General features: G+C 40.2%; 2 protein-coding genes across 4 annotated transcripts in view; one reads left to right on the top strand and one right to left on the bottom strand.

Moving 5' to 3' along the window:
• Positions 1-37: 37 nt before the first annotated feature.
• ascc2 (activating signal cointegrator 1 complex subunit 2) lies at positions 38-10,689 on the bottom strand. Its single transcript, XM_066688929.1, has 18 exons — positions 10,576-10,689; positions 10,139-10,237; positions 9,028-9,186; positions 8,457-8,627; positions 6,805-6,934; positions 5,987-6,054; positions 5,159-5,272; positions 4,775-4,887; positions 4,332-4,406; positions 4,038-4,145; positions 3,617-3,685; positions 3,226-3,300; positions 2,583-3,008; positions 2,230-2,349; positions 1,923-2,150; positions 1,589-1,679; positions 1,256-1,350; positions 38-848 (listed from the first exon to the last, which is right to left on the bottom strand). The coding sequence occupies exons 2-18, from the start codon at positions 10,226-10,228 to the stop codon at positions 677-679; spliced, it is 2,304 nt and encodes a 767-aa protein (XP_066545026.1). The 5' UTR covers positions 10,229-10,237; positions 10,576-10,689; the 3' UTR covers positions 38-676.
• Positions 10,690-11,229: 540 nt separating this feature from the next.
• Positions 11,230-25,568, top strand: part of mtmr3 (myotubularin related protein 3) — a 45,070-nt gene continuing 30,731 nt past the window's right edge. The window contains exons 1-5 of one of the 3 annotated variants that reach the window (XM_066689806.1): positions 11,230-11,532; positions 18,282-18,361; positions 19,859-19,931; positions 21,285-21,374; positions 22,137-22,253. In XM_066689806.1, the coding sequence (XP_066545903.1) occupies positions 19,929-19,931; positions 21,285-21,374; positions 22,137-22,253 (210 nt within the window). In that variant the 5' untranslated portion in view covers positions 11,230-11,532; positions 18,282-18,361; positions 19,859-19,928. The remainder of the gene's footprint in view (positions 11,533-18,281; positions 18,362-19,858; positions 19,932-21,284; positions 21,375-22,136; positions 22,254-25,568) is intronic. The other 2 variants (XM_066689804.1, XM_066689805.1) reach the window with 2 other exon arrangements.

Genomic DNA, 25,568 nt, shown 5'->3' with positions numbered 1-25,568 from the left:
GCCATTCTTGACTTTTAAACAAACAAAAACTGCAACAGATTATTACTATGTTTATTATTATTAATATTAAATATGGTAGTGTGTCTAAGGGAATGTTATTTAGTTTATAAAGGAAACATCTCTTAATTAGGAAACTTTGCAAGTTTAAAATATGTAACTGATGAGGAAACAAAACAGAATTTATAACAAGTTGATACAAGGCATAAAAATAAAAATAGGCAGGACATTAAAGAGGACTTTGGATGATGAAGTGATGAAGGTTTCACTTGCTCCGTCCAGTTCTGTGGCATGGTCTTGTTTTTCCTGAGAGTGTCTTAGCGAATTTATTCTGAAATACCCGTTCGTCACAGTCCACTTGTTACACCCCATTCTCCCTCCTCTTGTTAAGTGTTAATTTTGCATTTAGGGGGTAAAAATGTTGGAAGAGGGAAAAGCTTTGGAATCGGCAGCTGTATTCAAGGTCAGCAGCCCCAATTTTTTTCCCTTTTTTGGAACTTTGGATACAAATAATAATAAAAAAAATGTATGTCTCTCTCTGCAAGATAATTAATTAGACATATAAACAGAGCTCAGGTCAGCCAGAGGAATCGGTGGTGTCTTCTCACCCTCAGCCCCTTTGACTCCCCTCCCTCCTCATTGCACACTGACTGGGAGGCGTCTCTAGTGCAGACGGGCATCAGGAGGGGATCATGCCCTTGTTTCTCTTGCGGTCGGCCATGGCTCTGCGGTTGTGGTTGGCACGGCCGCTCTTGTTCGCCTCCTTCTTGCGTCTGTCCTGCATGGTTTCTTTACTCTGGCCCTGGCCTCTAGGTCCGCCTGCCACGTTGCTGGACCCCTCCGGTCTGAATCTGGGGAAACAGAGGAAAATGGGGACTGAAGACCTCTCTTTAAGCCCATCTATTCACTGCAACCTGAACTGCTGGGGCTGGATGACTACAGGAAAGCACACTGGCTGTAAAAAAGGGGAACTAGGGTAGCAGGGTAACACTGCAGGCTCACAGACACTCTTAGGTAGATGATATTGCATGGCAAGCTCAGGAAACCCTTGGCTTCTACCCAGCCAAACCCCCATGACTCTCAGCCAATCCTGTGCCACCACCCTCCCCATGGAGAATCCTGGGTACACAGTGGCTGAATGACACGGCCAAGTTTAGAGCAGTGATCTCTAGAATATAGGGCCATGTCAGGCCAAGGGTGGCACGGAGGGGCGGAGGTGGTGGAGCCATTCAGGACTGTGCTATCGACAGCTCCTCACCCTCTCCTGCTGTGCATCGCGGCTCTGCGGGCCTCGGCTCTTTCCCTCAGCATGGCAGGGTCCTGTACAAAGTGGTCCCTCTTCACAGCATCATCCTAGGAAACAGGGAAAGCAGAGCATAAGAAATAAGAGAATAAGAGACGATCGCCGACACCTGGATTTCATGGCTTGTTTTAGCCAGATATTGTTATTTTCATTGTAGGGCTTTCCTCAAAATCATTCAAGCAGCAGTTATTGGCAAGAAAGGAGGAGGAACTAGTATATAATTTAGGAATTATATGGATAATCTGAAAAAAATAAAATTGATTAATCTGACCAAGATTTTAGTCCTACCTTTTCTTCTTCCTCCTCATCTCCATCATCCTCCTCCTCCTTGCCATCCTCTTGCTTTCCCATGCGTAGGACCAGCGGGGTGATGAAGGGCCTGTGAGAAGGACAGAGAGGTTAATTACGGTGGTACAGCGTTGAAAACAAACAGGTCCTGCCAAGCTGGAGAAAGAAAACTGGCCGGGCGATTATCTTTATAATATAATTTACAGTCTCAGCATTTAATTCAATCTAATTAAACGGTTACTGGGAGCCCTTTTGGAATACAAAATCCAGAAGACACTCCGATCCCTTGTTTGAGAACAGAATGAGAAGGCGTGTCTGCCCTCCAGAGACCCACCTCCGGCTCAGCAGCTCGCTGTCCTCATCCAGGTCGTTGGCTCCCACCTGGTTGTCGTCGTACGTGTCGTCGTACTCATCATCATAGTCATAGCCATAGATATCGCTGCCCGGTTCCCCCTTTCCGACGAGCACCTCGTCCACCACCGTCTGGTAGGCCTGGTATCGGGCCCTCTGTTCCTCGATGTGCTGTTTATCGTTCAGCAGCTCACGGGCACTCTCCCCCTGCCTACGAGGAACCATTCACAACGCTGGCATTCAAGTTTCACTGTTTAGGATTTTATTTTCCCCTCAGGTTTGGTCCTTACCTCCTTCCCTTCCAGATCCGGGACGTGTCCACCTGGTCTCGGCTGAAGACATCAAACTCATCGTCGTCAAAGACGTTGGACCTGGTGCTCAACACTGCAGGCTTCTCTTCCTTGACCGGCCTGAGAGATGTGGGAGAGAGGGGGTGAAGACCACATGCAGTGAAACAAGAAACCCACTGAAGTGTGTGTGGCCATTAAGAGACATGTACTTCAGTGGCTAACGTGGAAGTCATTAACAATGTTTCTTGTTAAAGGGCCGAAGAAAACTAGTCTCAATGTAACCTCTGATATTCTCACTGGGAATTACAAAAAAAGTGAAATAAAACACAACTATGGGTGTAGGTTGGGAGTACCTGGGCAAGTTGCGGTCAAGTTGGGCCAAGCTGGGCATCAGGTTGTCCTCCAGGATGTTGTTGATGACGATCTCGGAGCTGTAGCCATACTCTTGCAGGCAGGCAAGGATGAAGCCCTCTCCCAGGTCGGGGAAGAGTTCCTTTACGTGGGACAAGAGTGACTCCAGCTCCCCTGAGCTCACCATGCATGCCGCGCCCTGTAATACGCCAACTTCTTGGTGGTAATCGGGCTGTGCTTCTGCTCCGCCCCCAAACCCATCAGCCTGCCCCCTCTCTGCACAGGCCCCGCCACTCTCCCAAGAAGCCCCACCCTCATGGGCGTCGGTCTGGGCGGGCCGAGATGGGGGCAGTCTGTGCTTTTTCCTGCCCAAGATCTCCCAAGCACTCTCAATCCCCTGCAGGAGGTATGAGGTTCTGGTCTCATCTCTGAGAGACAGGGAGTTAAGGACAGCAAGGCAAAATATATGGAAATATTACAATGCCATCCATCAGGGTTACAAGAAAATGGGAAACCCTGCACCCTAGAATCAATATCCTTAATTTAGTGTACTATTTCAGCCAAAACTGAAGATTCAGATTCTCACCTTGCGGTTTTCCTATAATCTGCTAGAATCATGAATTGGGTTTGCCAAGAAAATGATACAGAAGTGGGGAGGCCTGTTGTAGTAGCGAGATATCATCCGCAACGGAGAATTGCTCATCGTAGTCGGCAAGGAACCTGAGAAAGGAGTGGGAGGAGGGATACTGGATATGACTGACAGTTCTGATACATGTGAGGAAAACAATGTATTCTTGAAGATGCTCATGACAGATCTTTCTACCTTTGGGGCTTGCAACAAAAAAGGCTACATTACAATTGGAATTTGTGACTTGGATTTGGTGAATAATCAGCACATACACACTGCACATCGTGTTGGGAATTGTACCACTATGGGAAGTAGTATTTTACTGTGTTGGTCGTCTTTACTGACACACTGCTACAGCTGCATTCACGCAGTGCAGAAAGGCTGTAAAGTGTGATCGGATCGGATTACCTCTTTTCCGGGAGAAGAGATGTGAAGGTCTGCAGGAAATCTTCTACAAACATCTGAATATTTTCTGAGCTGCACAGGGACAAAAAAAAAATAAGACTAGACAATACATCTTGGAGAGACTTTCTTCTCTTATTGAATTCTGACAACGCCATCCTGAGTGGAACACTGTTTTTGAATTATATTGGCAAGTGTCTAGTAGTGGGTAGGGCTCTGGATTCCTGAGCGGAGGATCATGTGTTCAGGTGGGGGACACTGCTGTTATATCCTTGAGAAAGGTACTGTACGTAGATCACTCCAGTAAAAACTAAGCTGTATATATGGGGAATTGTATGTAAAAATAATCTGATATACTGTAACAATTGTAAGCAGTTCTGTTCTGCTGTGGTATGGAGAGGGGCAGTGGGGGTGTTGGGCCTCGGACCTGTTCTCCAGGATGGGCTGTAGGCAGGTATGCTGGATGAGCAGGTGTGCAATTTCCACCATCTTCCTCCGGGAGTGCGACACCCTCCTCCACAGGTCCTCTTGCATGCTGGAGGGGAGCCAATCAACTTATTCAGTGCCTTTCCAAAAACATCTCTTCTGGCTGCACCCTTGTCATTCACATTTAGGTCACATCCATTCTCAGTTCAATTGTAGTTCTTTTTTGCATATTGTTTATATGAGTTTTTGTTTAATTTCCCCCACCCTCCCCACGACACGTATAACAAAATCTAACCTCTTGTCGTCAAAGTTTCTCTTCCTCACTGCTCTCTCAATGTCAGGGATGGCAAGCTCATAAAAGGAAGCCAGCCTAGGAATAGAAGAGACAACATTTTGAGCTTGAAACTTGCACTAAGCTAGAGACAGAAGCGAGAGAAAAGTCTCTGATGTGACATGTGCAGGTTAGGCCCACTTCCAGCACCACAATGAAATGAGGTAACAATTGGGGCTGGTGTAGGATTGAAAATTGAAGTCACTGTTACATATGCACAGTCATGGGATAAACATGGCTCTCTGGGTTCCTCTGAGAAACTACTGGGTGAAATTAATTTAAGGGTTTCAATTCGTACCATCTGGAATTGGAAAGGACTGAAACGAACTGGAACTGAACAAAAGTATCCCAACTGTGCTACAGAGGAAATGCTAACCTCCACACTCCTGGGTCGCAGGGGCTCTTACCTGCTGAGGAAGCCGTGGATCTGGAAGGTTCTGCAGGCAGTGGGGAAGATATCCAGGAAGGAGTAGAGAGTGGTGCAGGTGTCACACAAATACAACACCAGGTCCACCAGGTCCTGAACACAGCAAACAAACAGCCACTGACAAAACACCACCACCCATACAGACCACACCACCACGTCACAGTGCTAAAGCACAATGTTCAGGCCTAAACATGACATTTAAATGGTAAGCATTGTCAAGCAAAAAGGCAGGTAGTATATTATACATCTTAATGACAAGCCTCAATGCCGAAGTCTTAGAGACACTAACTTTACTGGCATTTGTTTTACAAGCCGTTAAACGCAGTAACTGCGATTTAAGTTTGTGAGCTGGAAGTGGAGTCACCTGCTGTTTCATGTCCATGGCATTGGCAGGCCCCTGATCACCCAGTTTCATTGGCTGGCTGGCGGAGGCTCCCTCTGCCTGCAGCCCACACCTCTGCAAGATGGTGTCCAGAACCTACAGAGACACATGAGAGCTGAGACAAAAAAACACATCTATACCTCTATTTATTCATTTGCCAGACAGCTTTATCCAAGGCAACCAACAAGGTTACATAGTGGCTGTAAACCATCACTTGACAGCTGCTTTTGAGATCTCAAAAGCGAGAGCAGTGGGTGTGTGTCTGTGGGCGATATGTCAAAAGGATGAACTTTACAGTTTCATTGAATTAAAAAGACTGGCACATAAGGTCTTTTCCAATCACCAATGGGGATATATTTGAGTCAAACTATATTTTTGCTAGAAATGAGCAAGAACAAAAACATATTGAGTCATTACTTAGTTGTTATATTTACATATATTTATGTATGTATTGTAACTATTTCATTGAAAGTAGACTTCTTTGCTTAGACACATTTTTCATAACCTAGCCAGCTATCTATACAATGCCATTTTCAGTGTTGACTTTAGTGTACAAATTTGCTAACTATGCAGAGGTTAGCAGTGGTGAGGATGAGCCCAGTACCAAAGTGTGGGCAGTCCTGTTGTATACATACTTATAGCAAGGTGACAAAACCATCAGTGTTAACTTACCTAGGGACATCCATATAAAAACATATTTCAGTAAATTAATTCAAATTGAGTTAGCAGAGATTGAAGGGAGAGACACAAACTGCAATAAGTCTCCCCAGTTCTCTGAGCCATTCTGACAGTTTATCTAGAGCTGCATACCTGCAGTACAGTGGGCACTGTCTCCTCCAGATCACTGTAGTAAGCGGGCTGCTGATTAAAGATGTTTTCTAGAAGACACACACATGGGAGGGAGAATATGAAGGACTTCAGCCATTCATTTTATTGTACCAAAATCAGCTGCAGATGGACATGGTTTTAAAATTAAATCCCCCAATTACTGAAGTAAAAAGAAAAAACTGGTACAAACAATATACTGAAGACGACTCAATGGCCACCAAAAATGGTCAAGCCACTGGGGTAAGGAGTGGAACAGTGCTTTTTAGTAGTTGTATGCAATGCAATCCCTTACACTTAAATAACAAAATAAAATTATAAATAAATGATTTAAATGAAAATGATCAAGTGAGATTTAAAACAGAAATGACAGGGGTAGGACTGAAAGGGTGAAGTGAGTGACTCTCCAATTTTAAACTGTCCAAACAGGAGACAGATGGACATTTTTTAATGAGGAAAACATAATTCGTATAGTGTGGATTTCAGTCTTCCTTAAAACTTACTTTGGCTCCTCCCCCAATGTCAGTGGTAATACCTGCCACCTACTTCGACACTGAACCATGTCCTCACCTGGACAGTGCTTTCACAATATTCCCTTTTATAACTGCTGCTCTATTTCAACTTTGTGTGACGTGCTATAAATCTTGTAGGATAAATATTATTAATTTATTATCATTATCATATTTATTATTTATATTTCTATTATTATTGTAAAATAGCAGATGCGTTAGCCATCATATTTAAGGCCTTACAAATGATCTTAAAACACAATAAAATAGAACGGTTTCTTTCCAGTCTCTCACTGATCATTTTGTGGAGCAGCTGTTGGTTCCCCTTCCCAAAGAGCACACACAGATCCAGGATCTTGGGGATGTCGAACAGGAAGTTGTTGTAGAGAATTTCCCCGAACACGGCTGGCGTAATGAAGTTCTCCTGATGCGGGGGGACAATTCATAGTGGCTTCAGCTCTTAATACGCAGACAATTTTCACTCCATCAACATGCCATAACCACACATGATTATGCAATTTGTTGTCATTTGAATTCAGTGCAAATAAATAATTTAAATACATATTGGGGCAACACTGGGCAAGAATATTACCTTATATTAATAAGACCTTTATCTGATTTCAAAATCACAATGAAATGCAAAAACAAAAAGGCATGACATGATTGGTCCATTTCCATGCTTGTTTCAAAATTACAGGCTGTGCATTGATTTAAATATCAAATTAGAGTGATGTGATCACAAAACAGACAGAACTTGCCAAGTCTCAGGGTACAGAGGTGGAAAAACAACTAGGATATTTTTTATAAAAATAGGCAAATTGTCAAATTGAGTACTGTGTTATTATTCTTTTTCAGAGGATGATCAGTTAAACAATCAATCCACAAAATTCTAGCATGTAGTCAGACATGAACAGGTTTGCCACAACAGATAGAGTAAGCTATACTTTCTTAGATATGTATTCGCTGTACTGACATGTGGCATGGACCCTCAACTTGTTTTATAGCTAGATATATATTATATATAATAGTGTTTGTTATTTTAACAGCCTCAGATATGATATAGTGTATGAACTACTCAAAGATATTTAAAGTACCCATTCTCTCCTTGTCAATCTCAGCATTATTCTGGGGTCGTTCAGATTTCTTAGGGCGATTAATCCTTGTCCATGAGTAGAGTATTGGCCGTGTGCTTTTCATGACCTCACAAATATCTCCACAGAGCTGGTAAAGCAGATGTGATATGTCCTGTATCTATAATCTTTTGAGAACAATATGTGAATATGTATTATAGATGACAAGCAGGAAGATGAATCATCTTTTTTCTTTTTACATTTAATGTATTGCTACGTACAAAGCAATGGAATGCCAATTATAAAAAAACAACACACACACACACACACACACACACACACACAGTGATGTACACCACTGGGGCACACACTCGCATCCTGTATGAGCTTGGAGAGATTAACATACCTCGCAGTTGCTATGGCAACAATCTGAGGAGATACATATTTGCCTCCGAGAAAAAGACAACAACAGCCAGGCGAAACAGGAGTTCAACAAGTGGCATTTGTGTGAGGTAATGAAAAGAACACTGCAAATACTCTCCTCAAGGAAAAGGACTAACTGACAGGAGAAACGTGCACGAGTCCAGAAAAATGTGAAGAATGACAACATAAAAAAAAAAAAATACATATATAAGGGACATACTGAAAAAAATATAATTATAATTATTCAATATGAATAAATAGTCCCTGTACTGGATATGACTTCCAAATGATCATAACTGCACACAAGCTAATACAGTAATAAGTAATAGTAAATTGGGAGGTGATGGGAGAAAAATAGCTAATTAAAAACAAAAGATGCAGAAGCCCCCTGAGCACTGTAGCTGTGTACCCCTGGACAGGATATTCATGAGTATCAGACAGGCCCTGGCATACCTTGGACTCCTTGTGTGTTGCCATCCTGAGGAAGGTCATGAAGATGTTGCGATGGAGGCGTTTCTGCATGTCAGCCACAGCAGGGGAGGTGTACAGGGCGCTGTCCAGACCCCGGGGGGCCATGCACAGGTAAGAGTCCAGACACTTCTGTAGAGACTCGTCAAACACCACCTATAGCAGCACATCATTTGGTCATCAGTTTGGCTTCTCCATACACACCCAGTCTTAAATAAAACCCATGATGGACTTCTATAAAGCAGCATCCTGGATTCAGACATTAAATTCACTGGTCGGAGAAAAGGCTGAAAACCTTAAAAACATGAAAAGTAAAGACTAACCAAGCTTAATTTGAAAGGTTAATACTGGCCAAAAAATGAGAATTAGCATCACTCTCATGCCCGAGTGTTACATCTGTGTATATTACCAAATATGGTTTAAAATACAAGTTAAAAGATCAATATGAACTCATTATATATATATATATATATATATATATATATATATATATATATATATATATACACACACACAAGTGTTCATCTCTCTTCCAGTGGAGACTTGGCATTGTTACCTGGCACCAGTACTTGTCGTGTGGCAGAGCCAACAGCCAGTCAAGGTCTTCCACGATAAACTGGGACAGTTCCACAAATTCCTCCACCTCTGCTGGAGAGCCATGGAGGGGGAGGGGTCTGTACAGCACAAAGCCCCGCTGCTCCATCCTCTTTGGGTGCTGCAGTTCAACACAGGACACAGATCCTTGGTAACAGCTCTCTCACCGACACAGTGAGAAAGGTTCTCTCTCTCTCTGCTATACCCTAACACTGCAAACACAATGATTGTCTGGTGCTTTCCCTTCTTAAACTTGATGATCGTGCATTGACCTCTTTGTGCATCAGTTGTGTGGTTATGTAAAAATCAGTATCGGAATCAAACCGTATGGGCTTTTATTGGGACCCTCTTCTCTCTCACTAGGTGAATCACACTCCAACATCGTCTTCCCACACAGCAATGCCTGATTCATCAATACACAGTAGTAATGCAGCTGATTTTCAGTCTGTCATTCCATTACCCCCCCAGAAAACAACATCTGAATGATAAAATAGTAATTTCGTGCACCACTAATAACTATAATTATTGCCCTAGACTGGCTGATTACGTGGAAGCACTTTCTACATAACTCTTCTACATAACAGCACTCAGCATTTGCAATTTAAATTATGTAACGCACCAAGAATTGGTGCTCAATAAGGAAAGCTGCCTTCAGAAATGAAGCCAAATCAATCCACAAAGTTCCTTAGAGAGCATCTGCGTGCCAGACAAAATGTACTGACATTGCCTTTGGGATGTGGAAGGCTTTGTTTGAAACACATCTTTTTGTTATGTAAAGTGAGTGATTGGATTATCCAACTGTAATTGCATAGAATCACTGAAACATTGTTTGAGGAAGGGATGTGGTAGTGCGTGGGTGACTGGAATATGCAACTGGGGAAGTCATAACATTGAAATATCATCAGTACATAAAAATACATACATGGCATGTTTCACATTTGGAATACTCGTATTGTTACGCCTCATATGCAAAAATGTGTCCTATATCTACAAAGTATTGAAGCCATTATGTTCACTGCTGGTGGTATCTAGTACCAACGTGTCACACTAACACCCTTCCTTGTTACACTCACCAGAGCAGGTAAAGTGGTCGCCTGGCCCATCGGCCCGCTCGGCTCTGTCACCTGTTGCTCGTCCAATGGTGCTCTCTGTGCACACGCCATTGCCTCTTGCTAATAGAAAAATCAAACACAAAAGGTAGGAGAACTTGAAGTGTCAGGAATGAATCATTGAAGAAATCTGCTAATGTGGGATTCGTCCTATATTAATGACAACTATACTATAACAGCGGTAATTATAATTATCGCGGTAATCAAGAATCTTTCATTTATAAGCCAGGATTTTCCCAGTGCACCCTGTCACACTGAACGATTATTCGTAATGTGTCAGTGACTGAGCACAGCCTTTTCATTCCTCACGTTGTTCAGTCAGCGATATACAATGCACATTGCACAGTTCTGCTGCAGACTAGAGAAACTGTTATATTATACAAAAAATATAATTGAATTACCTGTGTTGAGGCTAACTTTATAAGTTTCACTTGGTCCTGTCCCTTTTTTTGTATTTTGAGCAGTCAAAATAGCCACACATTAAAGCGGCTTACTTCCGGTGTCGCCTGCGGAAGGCATCACGCACTATAGAACAGCTGCCGAAGTTTCCAGGCGGCCATATTGGTGAAGGACAGCGCTCCCTAATGCCACGAGTACTCCGATACACCGTGTTTATATCTACCGTTATATGTGGTCTATTTCAGTTTATCATTTAGTTGATCTTAACAATAAAAAACTGAACAAATGTTCATATATTTATTTGGTTCACAAATGAGTTTTTTATTCCTCCTTAGAAAAGCTTGTTTCATGTATGCATTAATTATAACACACATAATAAAATATATTAAAATACATAGGCAACTAAAAAACGTGTTGGGGTTTTTCTTGTGCAAAATGTTTTATGTTGCCTCCTTTCACTGTTTTATGTAGTTTTTCCATAATCTAATGTTTTGTTTGTATCATTGGGGTAGCAATAAAACAACTTATTATTTGTATTATTGGTTTTAGTGTTGGTGGTGAAGTCACCGGCAGTCATCAGCAGTATCCTAGTCATAATTGCAATGGGTAGTGGCTGTACTTGGAAACGCACTTACATGCACTTTACTGATTACTTCGTCAATGTCAACCGCCTGAAAAATGTAAACAGATAATAAATTGAACCCCCGTGTCTTTTACGTGCTCGCCACCGTCCTTTACGTAATTACGCAAAAACGAATTTGACGTTACACGTCACGCGTCACGCACTGAGTCCAGGGTAGTTACGCGGCGATGGCGGCTCGGCTGTACTCCGGGACGGATTGAAACGGTACCGGAGCAGACAGCTTTTTTTATTGCATGATTTAGTATCGTTTGCAAATAGGAGTGCGCATAACTTCGACGGACACCCAGACCCGCTGTTCCCTGGAGCTCCACTTTAGGTGAGTACGCCGGGTATCTCCCTGCCTTGGTGTGTTTTGGCTGCGGCCTCCGCCTGCCGCCTGGGGGGTCCGCCCTCCATCTCATAACAACAACAAAAACAGAGCCTGCCAGCTTGCCAGCGAGAGCGAAGGAAAGAAAAATACAGACAGACAGCTGGTAGAAAAGCAGTCCGTATACGGGGACACCATTCATCACAACATTATTATTATTATTATTATTATTATTATTATTATTATTATTATTATTATTATTATTATTATTATTATCATCATCATCATCATCATCTTCTTCTACAACAATCACATCGGGCCGGGTGATTTCATACAGTCTCTGATAGAAAGCAAGGAGGGAAGCGAGTACATTGAGATTGGAGAAAGAGTGACAGGCAAACCACCAATTGGATGTACAATGACAACGCGGCGAGAGAGGGGAATAAAGGAGGAGGGAGGGGGTTGCAAGGAGAAAAGCCATGAAATATTAACAACCACCGCTTTTTTAACCTAAGCCGACTATGGACGCGAAGCAGTGCATTGTTGGGAGTGTTTGTTTGGATGGTATTTAGGTGGTCTGGCCTGGGACGAGATAAAACAATTCAGTGTTAAGCGGAATGAGAGAGCAGGGTGGATTATGCTCCTTGCAGTCGGAGCTGTACCAAAAGTACTGTACTACTATTGGGAAAAAAAACAGTTGGACGTTTATTCATATATTACGAGAGATTTTAAAGCAAATAGCTATTGAGACGATATGACAACTGTAATGCAGTACATAAACCTATGGTCTCTGAAAAACGTACCGTTTTCAAACATGGATTGTCTACAGTAAATATTGAGCTTCTTTAGGCAAGTACTGTATGTTTTGTATTTGTTAATCACATAAAACATATAAACGTAAGATGGATTTGCATACGACAAGTTTAGTTTTAAGGTGAGATAGCAGACACTTTGATTGTGAATGAAATATGCTTTGGTAGAAATGGTATAATCTCTCAAATTATGTTTGTTACAGTATATAATGTTTGGGTGTGTCAGGTTTTTCATGTTATTTCAGCTAATTCACATCACTAAGAGGTCTCTCATTTAAGACTGTAAACTGAACCACCAGAATTTGAACTGACGCATTACAAGGTCATGCTTGTTTTAAGGTGTAATGCTTATGATATACGGTCTTAGCTGGTTGCTTTTCCCCTTTTCATTTGTCTTGGAGTTTGCATTGAATATGGAAGTAGCTGAATAAGTTTAAGTAGTGAAATGCGTGGTTCCACTTTCTTGCCTCTCTGGTGAGATTGTGGTCATTGTGGTATTGCACTGTCGAATGTACTCTACATTTCTGTTGGATTTTTTGATAGCCTAGTCCTGCAAAAAATATACCTATTTAATCAGGAATTGCAGCAAAATGCAGGGCTGACAGATTGTACAGTGCCTACAATTTTAACAGCAAACTGGGATACATACTACTTCAGTGTGTATTAAATGGTAAAAATCCGATACTGTGATACATTTAAATTACTCCTCTATTTCTACTTATTTCATGTAGTCTGCTGCACTCAATAAAACACATTTCAAGTGAAAATAAAGTTATAAAGGAGTGATAAAGAGGCACAAAGTAAATATGATTACAAACTTCTATCATACTGCTTAACATCACTATGTAGGGTGTCTGCTTTGGGAGAGTTTGAGACTCCGTTAAACAATGGGCATTAACTGAATTTCCTGTTCTCACAAATGCTTAGTTTATCATTGACAGAATTGTAAGAGTTTTCACAATCATATTTATTTTATGATGCCTTCTCATTAATGCCCCTCAAAACAACCTCACACAATAGCACACTTTGATGAGTGCCACATTTTATGATGAGCCATGGATCCACTTTTCATTTCATTAAGAATATAATTTTATGTTTTATATAAAGAAGGTCTCTCTGTTGAATGCATTGCTTATGGTTCTGACTTGGGCTAATAAAGATGCTGGTTTGTGTGGTTAAGCACACAGTCAATGATGGAAAGTCTCCAATAGGTGTTTAGTACTCTTGGTTTTATTTCTGTGATTTGCTGCCAATGCCAGGTAAACACTGCTCTGCTCTGCTCTTAATGTAGGATAATAACACACTGCAGTATGCTTTTAAAGGTGTAGTTTATGAAAGTGTAGTTTGTTTTTCTGTCATTCAATTTCTTGGGTTATATGTTATGCCTGTCAGTCAACCATCAAAAGTGCAACTGAGTATACTGTACAAACCAAAATATTAATTTATTTTAGGTGTAACTCTTTGCATTTTGTTTTGCATTCTATTTATAACATTATACAACATGCACTCTTGGTACATAGTTATAATGAATTTTTTTATGCACTAGATGTCCCTGCAGCCACTCCAGTTTTACTAATTAAATTTACAATTAAGAAATCAACACATTATGCTTTGACTAATTAGAAAAAAAACAAATTAATTACAATGAGTTTAAATGGTAATTGAATAAATTGTTGCACTAAAAGAAACTGAGAGACCTTAGCATGCAGTCAAAGATATCGCACAAAAAAAAAAGCATTTCATTAAACAAACGCATGCAACAATATCCACCTGGTGTTCTGTACAAAGATGAGCATAATTAATTTGCTTTTCTATGGACCAGACTTGAAAGTCAACAATAAGCAGACATTTTTCATCAGAAAAGAATAGAAAGTGAAACGCTGAGATTGAACGCTATGAGACAGCATCCTCCAATAAATACATAGGGGGGAAAGCAAACCATCAATGCCCACAAGATGTTGTTGTTCAGTTTGACAGATGTATTTGTTTGTGCTAACATTTCCCCTGGAAAAAAGTGATAATTCCAAATTATGTGCATTTTTGAACAAACATAATAAATGTGAGAGCAATTCCTATAGCAGGCCAGCAGAGAGGAATATTTACCCTATATTGCTAGATGAAAATTGTACAACTCTTTAAGATGTTTAACAGTGTACCTGGAGGTCCTGATGAAAATAATTGTTCTCCAAGGACTACTGAATACCTCTGAAAGTAAAAGTGATATTAGCAAATAGTTAATCTGCACTCTGTGAATTACTCATCGGGGGCACATGACGTTTTGAAATATTTAAATGTATTTGAAGTTAACTTTGATAATGTGACTAGCTATTGTCTCTGATAAGGCTGGATACATGATCAAGGCATACAATTACATCCTTCTTCCAGAAGGAAATATCACCTGATGATGTACTTTACCTATAAAGTTGCCACATGACCAATGCATTTCTATGAAAGAAGGTCAGGGTTAAGCAACTGACGATGCTCATATGCAGTTTTGTAACACTATTATGCCTCCCATTAACCCATATTGACAGACGGCTTTCAAATGCTTTCTCCCAAGCCATTTCTCTAAAACTCTTAGCTATCGTTGAATATACTTGTTATAGTCATTCCCTGGACACAAACCCAGGTTCTCTTTCAGCATAATAATGGATTTGTGGTGCAGAGACATTATGGGAGTCAACATGTGGTTCTTGGAAAACATAACATTGGTAAAACCTGCTTTTGGTACAGTTGCAGAAGTTTAGAACACATGAGAGATTACTGTTCGTGAAAGCTCTGTTGTCAAAACTTGTCTCTGTTGGAAATGCTGTACTGGATGTAACATGTTTGTGTGTTTATAATACCCGTTCAAAAAGATAATACACATCTTTGTATTTTGTCATCTATAGTTTAATAAGTATGGCTAAAACGTATACTGTACTCTTCTTTTGGATGTTTGAATGGTTTTTGTTTGTGGACACAGATGTATGGAAAATTACAAATTATTCAACCTGTTTAAGTTATATCTGACTAAGAAGGCGGTAATGCCTTGATTACATTGTAAAATCTTTGGTGCTATTTACACACTTGCCAAAACTGCAAGTGTATAGGGAAGAGTGGCATCTGTTTAAAGGTTGCATTCCTACAATGTATTTAGTTGATGATTGAGTCACCTAAAATTACATTGATTTAAAATTGATCTTGTTTTTATGCAGTGAACAGGGCGGTCTGCAACATGAGCTGTGGAAGGAAGTATGTTGTCTGTTTTTTAGATGGGTTAACTGATATAACTACAGAGCCACAGTCAGCTGGTGCTTATTTGAACCATACTTAAAACTCTTATATTGGGAAGTGTGAGAGTCATATGATGTCTGAGTTGGAGCTTTTTTTTTTTTTTTTGTATAAAATGTAATTCAGTACAGGCATAGTGAACTGAACAAAATATTTTCCATACCAAACTAATGACTTTACATTAGTCATGTTTCATTGTGGTTTCAGGCATTAAGTTTGAAATTTTTGAAAATACAAATTCAAAAGCATGGTGTGACTTATTTTCTTGTCAATCAGCATAGACTTTCACACAGTCGTGGCTTATGGAAGCTCCCTGGAAGTTAAATGACACTAATAATTCAGAACAGCCATTCTCTTTATCCCACTACTGTGCAATTATCTGGATTGGTTTTCATTCATAAGTTTACCAAGGAGACATAAGTTAAGTCATAATATATGCATGAATACTCTTTTGGTAAGTAAAGTAATAATATATGCATTAATACTCTTTTGGGTCTTTCGTGCAGTGTGATAAATCTAAGTGGAGGAGCATCACTGAGTTCTAATCATTCTGTATTTATACAGCTGAAACAAAATGTAAAATCAGGATTTGTATAGACTGGTAAACATGTCATGGATGACCGCAGTAAATCCTTTTGGTGTCATTTATTCATTCTGAGAATTGTACTTGAGAATGAAAGGTATGCAATAGCTGTCAGATTGGATAACCAGGACTTAAAGTGGAAAGCAACACAAGAGCAAGGCATGCATCTCCTCATATCATTGATCTATGATGTGATGAGTACCTGTTTGCAATCACATTGGTGCAAAATATTTCCTCAGCCTTTTATAGACCTTTTCCTTTTAAATTTATTTTTATGACTTTGCTGTCACAGAATACCTGCTTTAAGAATAATATAGGCTATATAAAGACAATGCTGTATATCAGTGATGTTCAAATCCAGTCCTCCAGCAACACAATCCAACAGGATTTAAAGACACCCAAAAAAACATCACCTGCACTAACACATTAACCCGTGGAAATGGATTGTGGTGGGTTAGAGAATCTAATTAAGTGCTCAGTTGCAATGAAAACCTGAAGGCCTCTCTTTTGCCTTTGAGGACCAGGAAGAACCCTGCAGGATTTTTTTGTTGTTGATTGGGTGCTATTTCAAGTCAGTAGGAAGGGGGCTTAGCTGCTAATTCTTATCTGAAGAATAGCATCTACAAAATGCCTGCTTGATCATGTCATATTGTTCTACAGCAATCTACTTTAGTTCATCTGCTTTTCTACCTTCAGACAGTGATGAAATATATTTGTGAAAATGCAACAGACATAGAAGGTTCCCAGACCCTTGTTGATCTTTCAAGTTAGCTTACAACATTTCAGCCCCCTGCTTCTGCTGTTAATTACCATTTAGTAGACTTTGACCGGTTTAGGCATACATAACCAATTAATGTCTTTTCCAGTCTAGCCTTTGGCTCAGAAAGGAGGCAAAGAAGTCACAAAATGGCCATGTTTCCCCAATTTCAGACTAGATTGGCATTTCATGGCCTGTAATCTGCTGCATGCTTTGCACCACACAATTATTTCACAAGCATGCCAAAGCATAGTGGCTATCTTTTGCAGACCCACCCATTTTTCTCTGCAGCCTATTTTCTACTTGGGTAGAAAATAGTTCACCCAACTTGCTCACTATGCTTTTAATATTGTGTGGTACTATTTAGGTTGTGTGCCCACTCACTATCTCCCGGTGCCAACCTGCCAATCATTTGCCCAGCCTCTTGAGCAGGAACTGAAGTAGCAGGGGTAAACCGTAAAACAGTATTGTTTACTAACATACATGCACAAGTTATGAGACCTAAACTTTCCAGGGGCGTAGGCTGCTGCAGTGCTGATAAATAAAAGCAAAACTGGGTGAAGACAGAAGGTCACAAGGCTTCTGGAGATAACCATTTTTTTCTGGGGCCATAAGATATTTTTAATCAGTAACCAGCAGTGCCGTGTATCACCTAACTCTGATAATAAATGTTTTCATTTTTGGAAATGCTGAGTTTAGCAAGTGACTAGACTTTATTTTTTGTTTATTCATTTATTTCCCTTTTCCAAAGCTTTACAGCCAAGACCCCCCCCCCCCCACACACACACACACACACACACACACACACACACACACACACACACACACACACATGTTTGATTGTCTGCATATGACATGGTAAATACAGCCTGTGCAAATAACCCCTAAAGGTCAATTTTATTTCTGATCATTCCCATATATTCCCTTTAATTCCCATGGAAAGTTTCCACCTATGAATATTCCCAAAATTGTACAACCCTAAACACTGTTAATCCAGGCCTGTTCCTCAGGTAATGAAGCAGGGAGATCTGATTATTAATCTCAGTTTTATGAATGACTCCTTTCCATTTAAACTTTAATCAAGTGATTCAGAACAACGCACCTTTGAAGTTGTATTACCTAGCCATGTCATTCTTCCAGTAAAAAAATATATTGTATATTTGTTTTGGCACAAAATAGATGTGTACACAGCCAATGTGTTCCACATGCAACATAAGGATTCTGGCTCAGTGGGCCTTTCTCTGCAAACCATGCCTTGACTTTTTCTGTCTGTAACTGCAAGTTTTGTTCTCACTGTAACCTTCTGATTTGTGATTTTGTTCTCTCTGTGCAGAATTAAATGTCATCATTCCCAGATACCCTTTCAAAACGGAAACATCAGGAGAAAACCAGCTCAGCTATTGTTTTTCTTTGGTAAGACAAATGTTATTACTTTTACACAATGCTCCAGCTTTGTGTGTGCAGAATAATAAAGTAGGTGTGTAGCCTATATACAGTTGTAATGACAAGTATTTCTTTCATGTGATAACAATCTTGTCTTCATTTTAGTTTAATGCCTGTTTGATGAAATCTGCTTATTTATCAATCTTTTCTCTTTGAGCACTGATTCAGCCAAGAGAAAAAGGTTCCATTTTTAGCTGACTTGGGATGGGCTGTGTAGGCCATTCAATCAATTCATTATTATCTTTATATAGAAATTATTAGTTGTCAGAAGTTTATATTCCATTCTTAACTTGCTTCACTTGCAGGTTTGACCATTTTCTCTAGGCTGCATTGATGCTTGACAAACCCTGAAAATATGTAATTGAGAAACCGGTATAAGTCATTGGCAGTATTTATTCCACTAAATTAATCACCAAATTGTTTTAGATACAGTGTTTGCCACTGTACCTAAAACAAACTACTACTAATAAATAGTGCCTACAATAAATTATTCAATAGATTTTTTTTTTTCTTCAAAAATGTAACCTGGGGAATGTTATTGAATTTTATACATACACTACTGGTCAAAGGTTTTGGAACACCCTCATTTTTCCAGTTTTTATTGAAATTTAAGCAGTTCACATCCAGTGAATAACCTGAACTAGTACAATGCAAATTTTCTTGCAAATTATACTTGTTTTGTTCAGAACAACCTAACGATTAATCCAGTTTATCATTGGTTTATTATTTATTATTTTTCATTATTTGATGTCCTGTCAAACACAGACAAGTTCAGATCCAATGATGTAAAATCCTTATGTATTAGTACACTTTAAATAGTTTTCCATCTTGACATTTTGAGCTCTCTACGGGTGTATGTCGCTTCTACCAAAACGTGGATGGTCTTGTTTTGATCAGTAGACTGTCTGGTCAGCTTTCATGGGATACCAAACACTTGGCAAACAACACAACACTAAAGAGTACACATTGGATTAAAGAGAAGCATATGGATTTGGTGCCTTTTTAAGGGTACCAGAGGGGTTTGTCAGCTTAAGGGGTTATTTTTTTTTTTTTTTTTTTATCTCCAATTGTTTATTTGTTCTATGCTTTAATTTCAGAGTACATTGAGACATTAAACTGCATAAATTTCAATAAAAACTGGAAAAATGGAGGCCTTCTAAAACTTTTGACCGATAGTGTATGCTTTTGTTTAGTATATTTCACACAACAATCAGATTCTTATAATCTGTTTAAGGAAAGATTAACTGTCAGAGGTTTTCGACTAAATAACAGTTTGAAATTATATTTTTACGAGCACATTTGTTTTTTTGCTTTTTTCACTCTGATGTTATGATACACAGTTGACTCTGTTGTTCGGGTTGTAGCTCATTTAGACCATGAAAAGTATGACTTCCTCATAAGTCCTGGGATCGTCATAGAGCCTTTTAACAGATGTGTGCTAACGACATTTCTTCTTTCTTTCCTTAGACTGAGATTCGGATTAAGGCGAGAAGGCGGACGTTCCTGGAGGAATCGCCAGCACTTAGCGTTTGGGGCCATGGTGAGAGACTGCTTTTTCTTTAATGTTATTAAACCACTATCGTTATTGATTTTTTTAGTTGTAGAAAATACTTGCAGTGGTAGTTGTGCAGCCTGAGCTGTTACCATAGATACAGTCTTGAAAATGGATACTTTTTGTTTATCTTGCACTACATGTTATTTAGAGGAAGCCATTATTTGTCTTCGGGGAATTAACAGAATAGAAAATGCCTAGCTCTATATAACCATGCCACAGAGATGCAAGGAATTTAACATGGTGGACAACAACATATAATAAAACCCATATCTAGTATGTTCCCCTGTTCAATACATGATTTAATTGTGGTATCTTTTGACTCCCATTCCAGCAATATTTTTCCTAATCTTAAATGGGTGGGCCCTGCAACTGTTCACGGGGGCGACATCTCGCACATATCAGGATGAATTAAAATGCGTTTTAAAGGAAAAGGGAGGGAAAGGTGCGTGTGGAAGCCATGCCCGCTTACATTTGGAGTGCATTCAGGGTTGAAAGTACAGTGCCGGGGGCCCGCTCTGATGTCAGATAGCCCTCTGAACTTCATTCACTCTAGGGATCAATGTGTCCCTGACTGGCCCCTTTGCAGATAGTGCTCTCTCAGGCATGGTTATCCAGAATGTCAGTTTTGGTCACACAGTGATTGCGCTTGATCCAGCAAGCCGGCAGAATGTGCCGCACTGTCATTTACCGTCGATAGCGGTGCCCTGTTCTTAATCCCTCTTTGTGATAAAACACGAGGGGTCATCTGCTAACTACACAAGCCCAGCTTTATTTCTGCGGAGTGTCACATTAGGTCTTTGTCTCAGTGAAGTCCAGAATTATGCTTCCCAATGTGATCAATCAATGACTTTTTGTGTCTGTGGTCATGTTCGTCTCAGCCCTAATATAAGACCCTGTTAAGAAATGCGTTTTCACTGTGCTCTTTGAAGTAGGTACGGTGTGTGTCTGGACAGGCTGCTGCCTTGCATAATCGCGGTTTGTTGTTTTTCTGAAGAATACCCAACCTGAGACTAGCTGCAGATTTGGTTTCATTCGCAGAAGTCTGGACCCTAAAAATCCAAAGGGATCTGAATTCACTTCATAACGCTTTATTTTAAGAACCTGTCGCCCTTCTTAGCTGTAATGTGTTTGACTGCCTTGATCGTACAGATTGTAAAAATGTCTGTGCTGGTATGAACAAAGAGACAGTACACCTATAAATGCCTGTAAACTCTCCAGGCGTTGTATGAGGCCCCTCCCTTTTCAATATGTGGGTAATGCCCCTTTAGGTGTTAAATACAATTCCACATTCCTGATTTTTTTCTCCCCCTTTTTTCCTTGCCCTGTGCTGTATGGCAGGATGAAGAGGGACAACAGAGCCTGGAGTGTATCCAGGCCAATCAGATCTTCCCTCGAAAACACCCAGTATTGGAGGAGGACAATCTGCAAGTGAGTGCTCTCTTGCTCTTTTTTTTCTTTTTTCTTCTCTCTCTCTCTCTGTCTCTCTGTCTGGGAGGTCTGGACAAATGGAGTCAAAACTGCAAAAATTAGTGGAGACTCTTTCAATCACTGTAAACAAGAGTTTGATAATGACATGCCTTCTCAACTGCAGCTGTCTGTCTTCAACAGAACATTGTGTCCTAAGAGTTTCACAGTAACAGTGAAGGCAAAGGGCGTCTGTACGGACAGTTAATTGGACCTACACCATAAAACCACCATGCATTGCACTGATTTCCCTCATTTTGCTCTCTTTATTCTTGAATTAATGCCAGCTCTTGGGTCACTTCAGCCACTGTCATTCTGTAGCTCTCCCAGAAAAATTGTTTTGCGCAACACTAGCAATCCGCCAAATACACCTTTGCATGTTTTAAGCCATTTCCTAGTATAAGCTAACCCAGGTTGCTTATAGTGACATCAGAACAGGGTGCTAATGGCAACTGTGTGGTTTTGAATTAAAAGCGCCTTTTCAAAGGAAACAGGGGGCCAAGAGAGCAGCAACTCTAGTTGGAGCTGCTAGTGCAAATCCAATCATTCCCTCACCAGGCCATTGAAATGCTGCATTATTCATGTCAAGCTGTTCAGAGGCCAAAGTGTGAACAAAAACGGGTGCGTACACAACACTCAGGAGACCACAACAACTCACATTGATGCTTTCCTTCCTCTCCTACATTGGTGATGTTAGACTGTTTTTCTTTGTTTTGCTGTCTGTAGGTTCCCTTTCCTGAGCTTCATGGAGAATTCACGGAGTACGTGGGGAGAGCTGAAGACGCTATCATTGCCATGTCCAGCTACAGGCTTCACATCAAGTTTAAAGAGTCTCTTGTCAATGTAAGTGCATTCTCTGAAAGTCGTCCCGTCCCCCCGTCCCCCCCCCCATCTGCAGGAATTAAAAAATAAATAAAAAGAAAACTAAAGTGTTTTTCTGGACACTACTCCGTGGTTTACTCTTGCATATTGATCAGTTCTTGCCTATGGTTTTGAACTACTGGACACTGTTTCTTAAACGTTGGTTGCCATAGTTTTTCTCTCAGGAAATTACATCCATCTCTCTCTCTCTCTGTCTCTCACACACGTACACGCACAATATGTAACCCAAGCTTGATTTTACTGTTTTTTTGTTTTTTATACAGTGAGGGAAAAAAGTATTTGATCCCCTGCTGATTTTGTATGTTTGCCCACTGACAAGGAAATGATCAGTCTATAATTTTAATGGTAGGTGTATTTTAACAGTGAGAGACAGAATAACAGCAAAAAAATCCAGAAAAACGCATTTCAAAAAAGTTATAAATTGATTTGCATGTTAATGAGGGAAATAAGTATTTGATCCCCTATCAATCAGCAAGATTTCTGGCTCCCAGGTGTCTTTTATACAGGTAACAAGCTGAGATTAGGAGCACTCTTTTAAAGGGAGTGCTCCTAATCTCAGCTCGTTACCTGTATAAAAGACACCTGTCCACAGAAGCAATCAATCAATCAGATTCCAAACTCTCCAACACGGCCAAGACCAAAGCTGTCCAAGGTTGTCAGGGACAAGATTGTAGACCTACACAAGGCTGGAATGGGCTACAAGACCATCACCAAGCAGCTTGGTGAGAAGGTGACAACAGTTGGTGCGATTATTCGCAAATGGAAGAAACACAAAATAACTGTCAGTCTCCCTCGGTCTGGGGCTCCATGCAAGATCTCACCTCGTGGAGTTTCAATGATCATGAGAACGGTGAGGAATCAGCCCAGAACTACACGGGAGGATCTTGTTAATGATCTCAAGGCAGCTGGGACCATAGTCACCAAGAAAACCATTGGTAACACACTATGCCGTGAAGGACTGAAATCCTGCAGGACCCGCAAGGTCCCCCTGCTCAAGAAAGCACATGTACAGGCCCGTCTGAAGTTTGCCAACATCTGAATCATTCAGAGGAGAACTGGGTGAAAGTGTTGTAGTCAGATGAGACCAAAATCAAGCTCTTTGGCATCATCTCAACTCGCTGTGTTTGGAGGAGGAGGAATGACCCCAAGAACACCATCCCCACCGTCAAACATGGAGGTGGAAACATTATGCTTTGGGGGTGTTTTTCTGCTAAGGGAACAGGACAACTGCACCGCATCAAAGGGACGATGGACGGGGCCATGTACCGTCAAATCTTGGGTGAGAACCTCCTTCCCTCAGCCAGGGCATTGAAAATGGGTCGTGGATGGGTATTCCAGCATGACAATGACCCATAACACACAGCCAAGGCAAGAAAGGAGTGGCTCAAGAAGAAGCACATTAAGGTCCTTGAGTGGCCTAGCCAGTTTCCAGACCTTAATCCCATAGAAAATCTGTGGAGGGAGCTGAAGGTTCGAGTTGCCAAACGTCAGCCTCGAAACCTTAATGACTTGGAGAGGATCTGCAAAGAGGAGTGGGTCAAAATCCCTCCTGAGATAGTAGTAGTGGCCAACTACAAGAAACGTCTGACCCCTTTGATTGCCAGCAAGGGCTTTGCCACCAAGTACTAAGTCGAAGGGGTCAAATACTTATTTCCCTCATTAACATGCAAATCAATTTATAACTTTTTTGAAATGCATTTTTCTGGATTTTGTTGTTGTTATTCTGTCTCTCACTGTTAAAATACACCTACCATTAAAATTATAGACTGATCATTTCTTTGTCAGTGGGCAAACATACAAAATCAGCAGGGGATCAAATACTTTTTTTCCCCCACTGTATATATATATATATATATATATATATATATATATATATATATATATAATTAGACAGGTTCACCAACACTTCTCCTCCTTTGGTTTACTATTAATGAAGTTCAAAAAAGACAAACACTATCTTGAACACTTAATATATTTTCAATCATATTTAGCATAATTTTTATGCACAAAGATGATTTTCCAATAGTGGTGCCATATATTTTTTTGGAAACCTTTTTTTTTACTTTTTACAGCCTAGATGGATAGGGTGGAATTCAGGTTACATGTCTAGAGGGGGAAATTAATCATTCAACACCATTTCACTGTGGAAATCAGAAACCAAGTGTGCTTTAACAGGGCATGTGCATCAAATTAACCATTTCATATTGAGCCTAGCAAAATGGAATTTTGCATGGAACAGCTTGTCTGAAAATTCACCTTCACCAAATTCTGCTGTCTGCTTTTTCTACGCTCTGCCTCTCTTCTCTCATGCTACTCCTCTGTTCTATTCTCTTTGCTGGCTTTCAATTGCTGCCTATATTACATTTGCAGACCACATTCCAGTGTTTCTCCGACCAGAAAAAAATATATATAATAAAAAAAAGTGCACGTTCCCCCCTTGCTCACGTTCATTGGCTAAAAAGCTGCAACATTGAGTAGTATAGGCTTTAGTGGTTGAATGGCTGAAGTCTATAGGCTTCCATAGTGGTTGTTATAGATTAATAAAATAGAATGCCATATTTCATTCTATCTCCTGAGTCATTCCCATTTAAAAAAAATGGATGCCTGTGAAGCAGTATGTACTTTTTTTTGTACTGGTAGATTGAACAAAGATATCACACCTTCTGAATAAGTGAAGAATAATACGGTACTGATTGGTTTTGTGTTTTTTTTTTTTTTTTTTTTTTTTTTTTTTTTTTTTTTTTCCTTCATTAGCGTTGTTCATGTGAGGTGTCTGTAAGTACACTAAGAAAGCTGCCTGTCCTAATGGTAAATGTGGTTTAGTGTTCAAGAATGAAGTGGTTTGAGTTGTTCTTCAAAAGTGCATGGAGGAAGGCTGTATGAAACAAGACAAACAGCCATAAACACACTTGCCCAGCTAAGTAAGCACAGAAATTACTCTACTATTACTTACTACTGTTATTATAGCTAGACGGCTAGGAGAGTGAAAAGGTTTCTTGCCTGGTGTTTCCCAGTTTGTTGATCTAGCTCCTGTCCTAACCAGTCAAGATCACTTGGAGAATAATACAATCATATTGGGCATTTTATTAACTGTTATCTGTAATTATGAAGCTACACTAATGATACCATACCACAAGTAAAACATAAACTACTGCTGTTGACACTGTTTTATGTACAGTATTTATTTCCTATGATGTAGCCCCTACACCGTGCATTTTGTAGTTCCATACGTCAATGGAAAATCAACAGATTCTGCAAAGCTAGTCTTTTTTTTTT

This window comes from Amia ocellicauda, chromosome 17 (genome assembly GCF_036373705.1).
Source record: "Amia ocellicauda isolate fAmiCal2 chromosome 17, fAmiCal2.hap1, whole genome shotgun sequence".
Taxonomy (NCBI): domain Eukaryota; kingdom Metazoa; phylum Chordata; class Actinopteri; order Amiiformes; family Amiidae; genus Amia; species Amia ocellicauda.
This window is presented reverse-complemented; position numbering and strand designations above follow the sequence as displayed.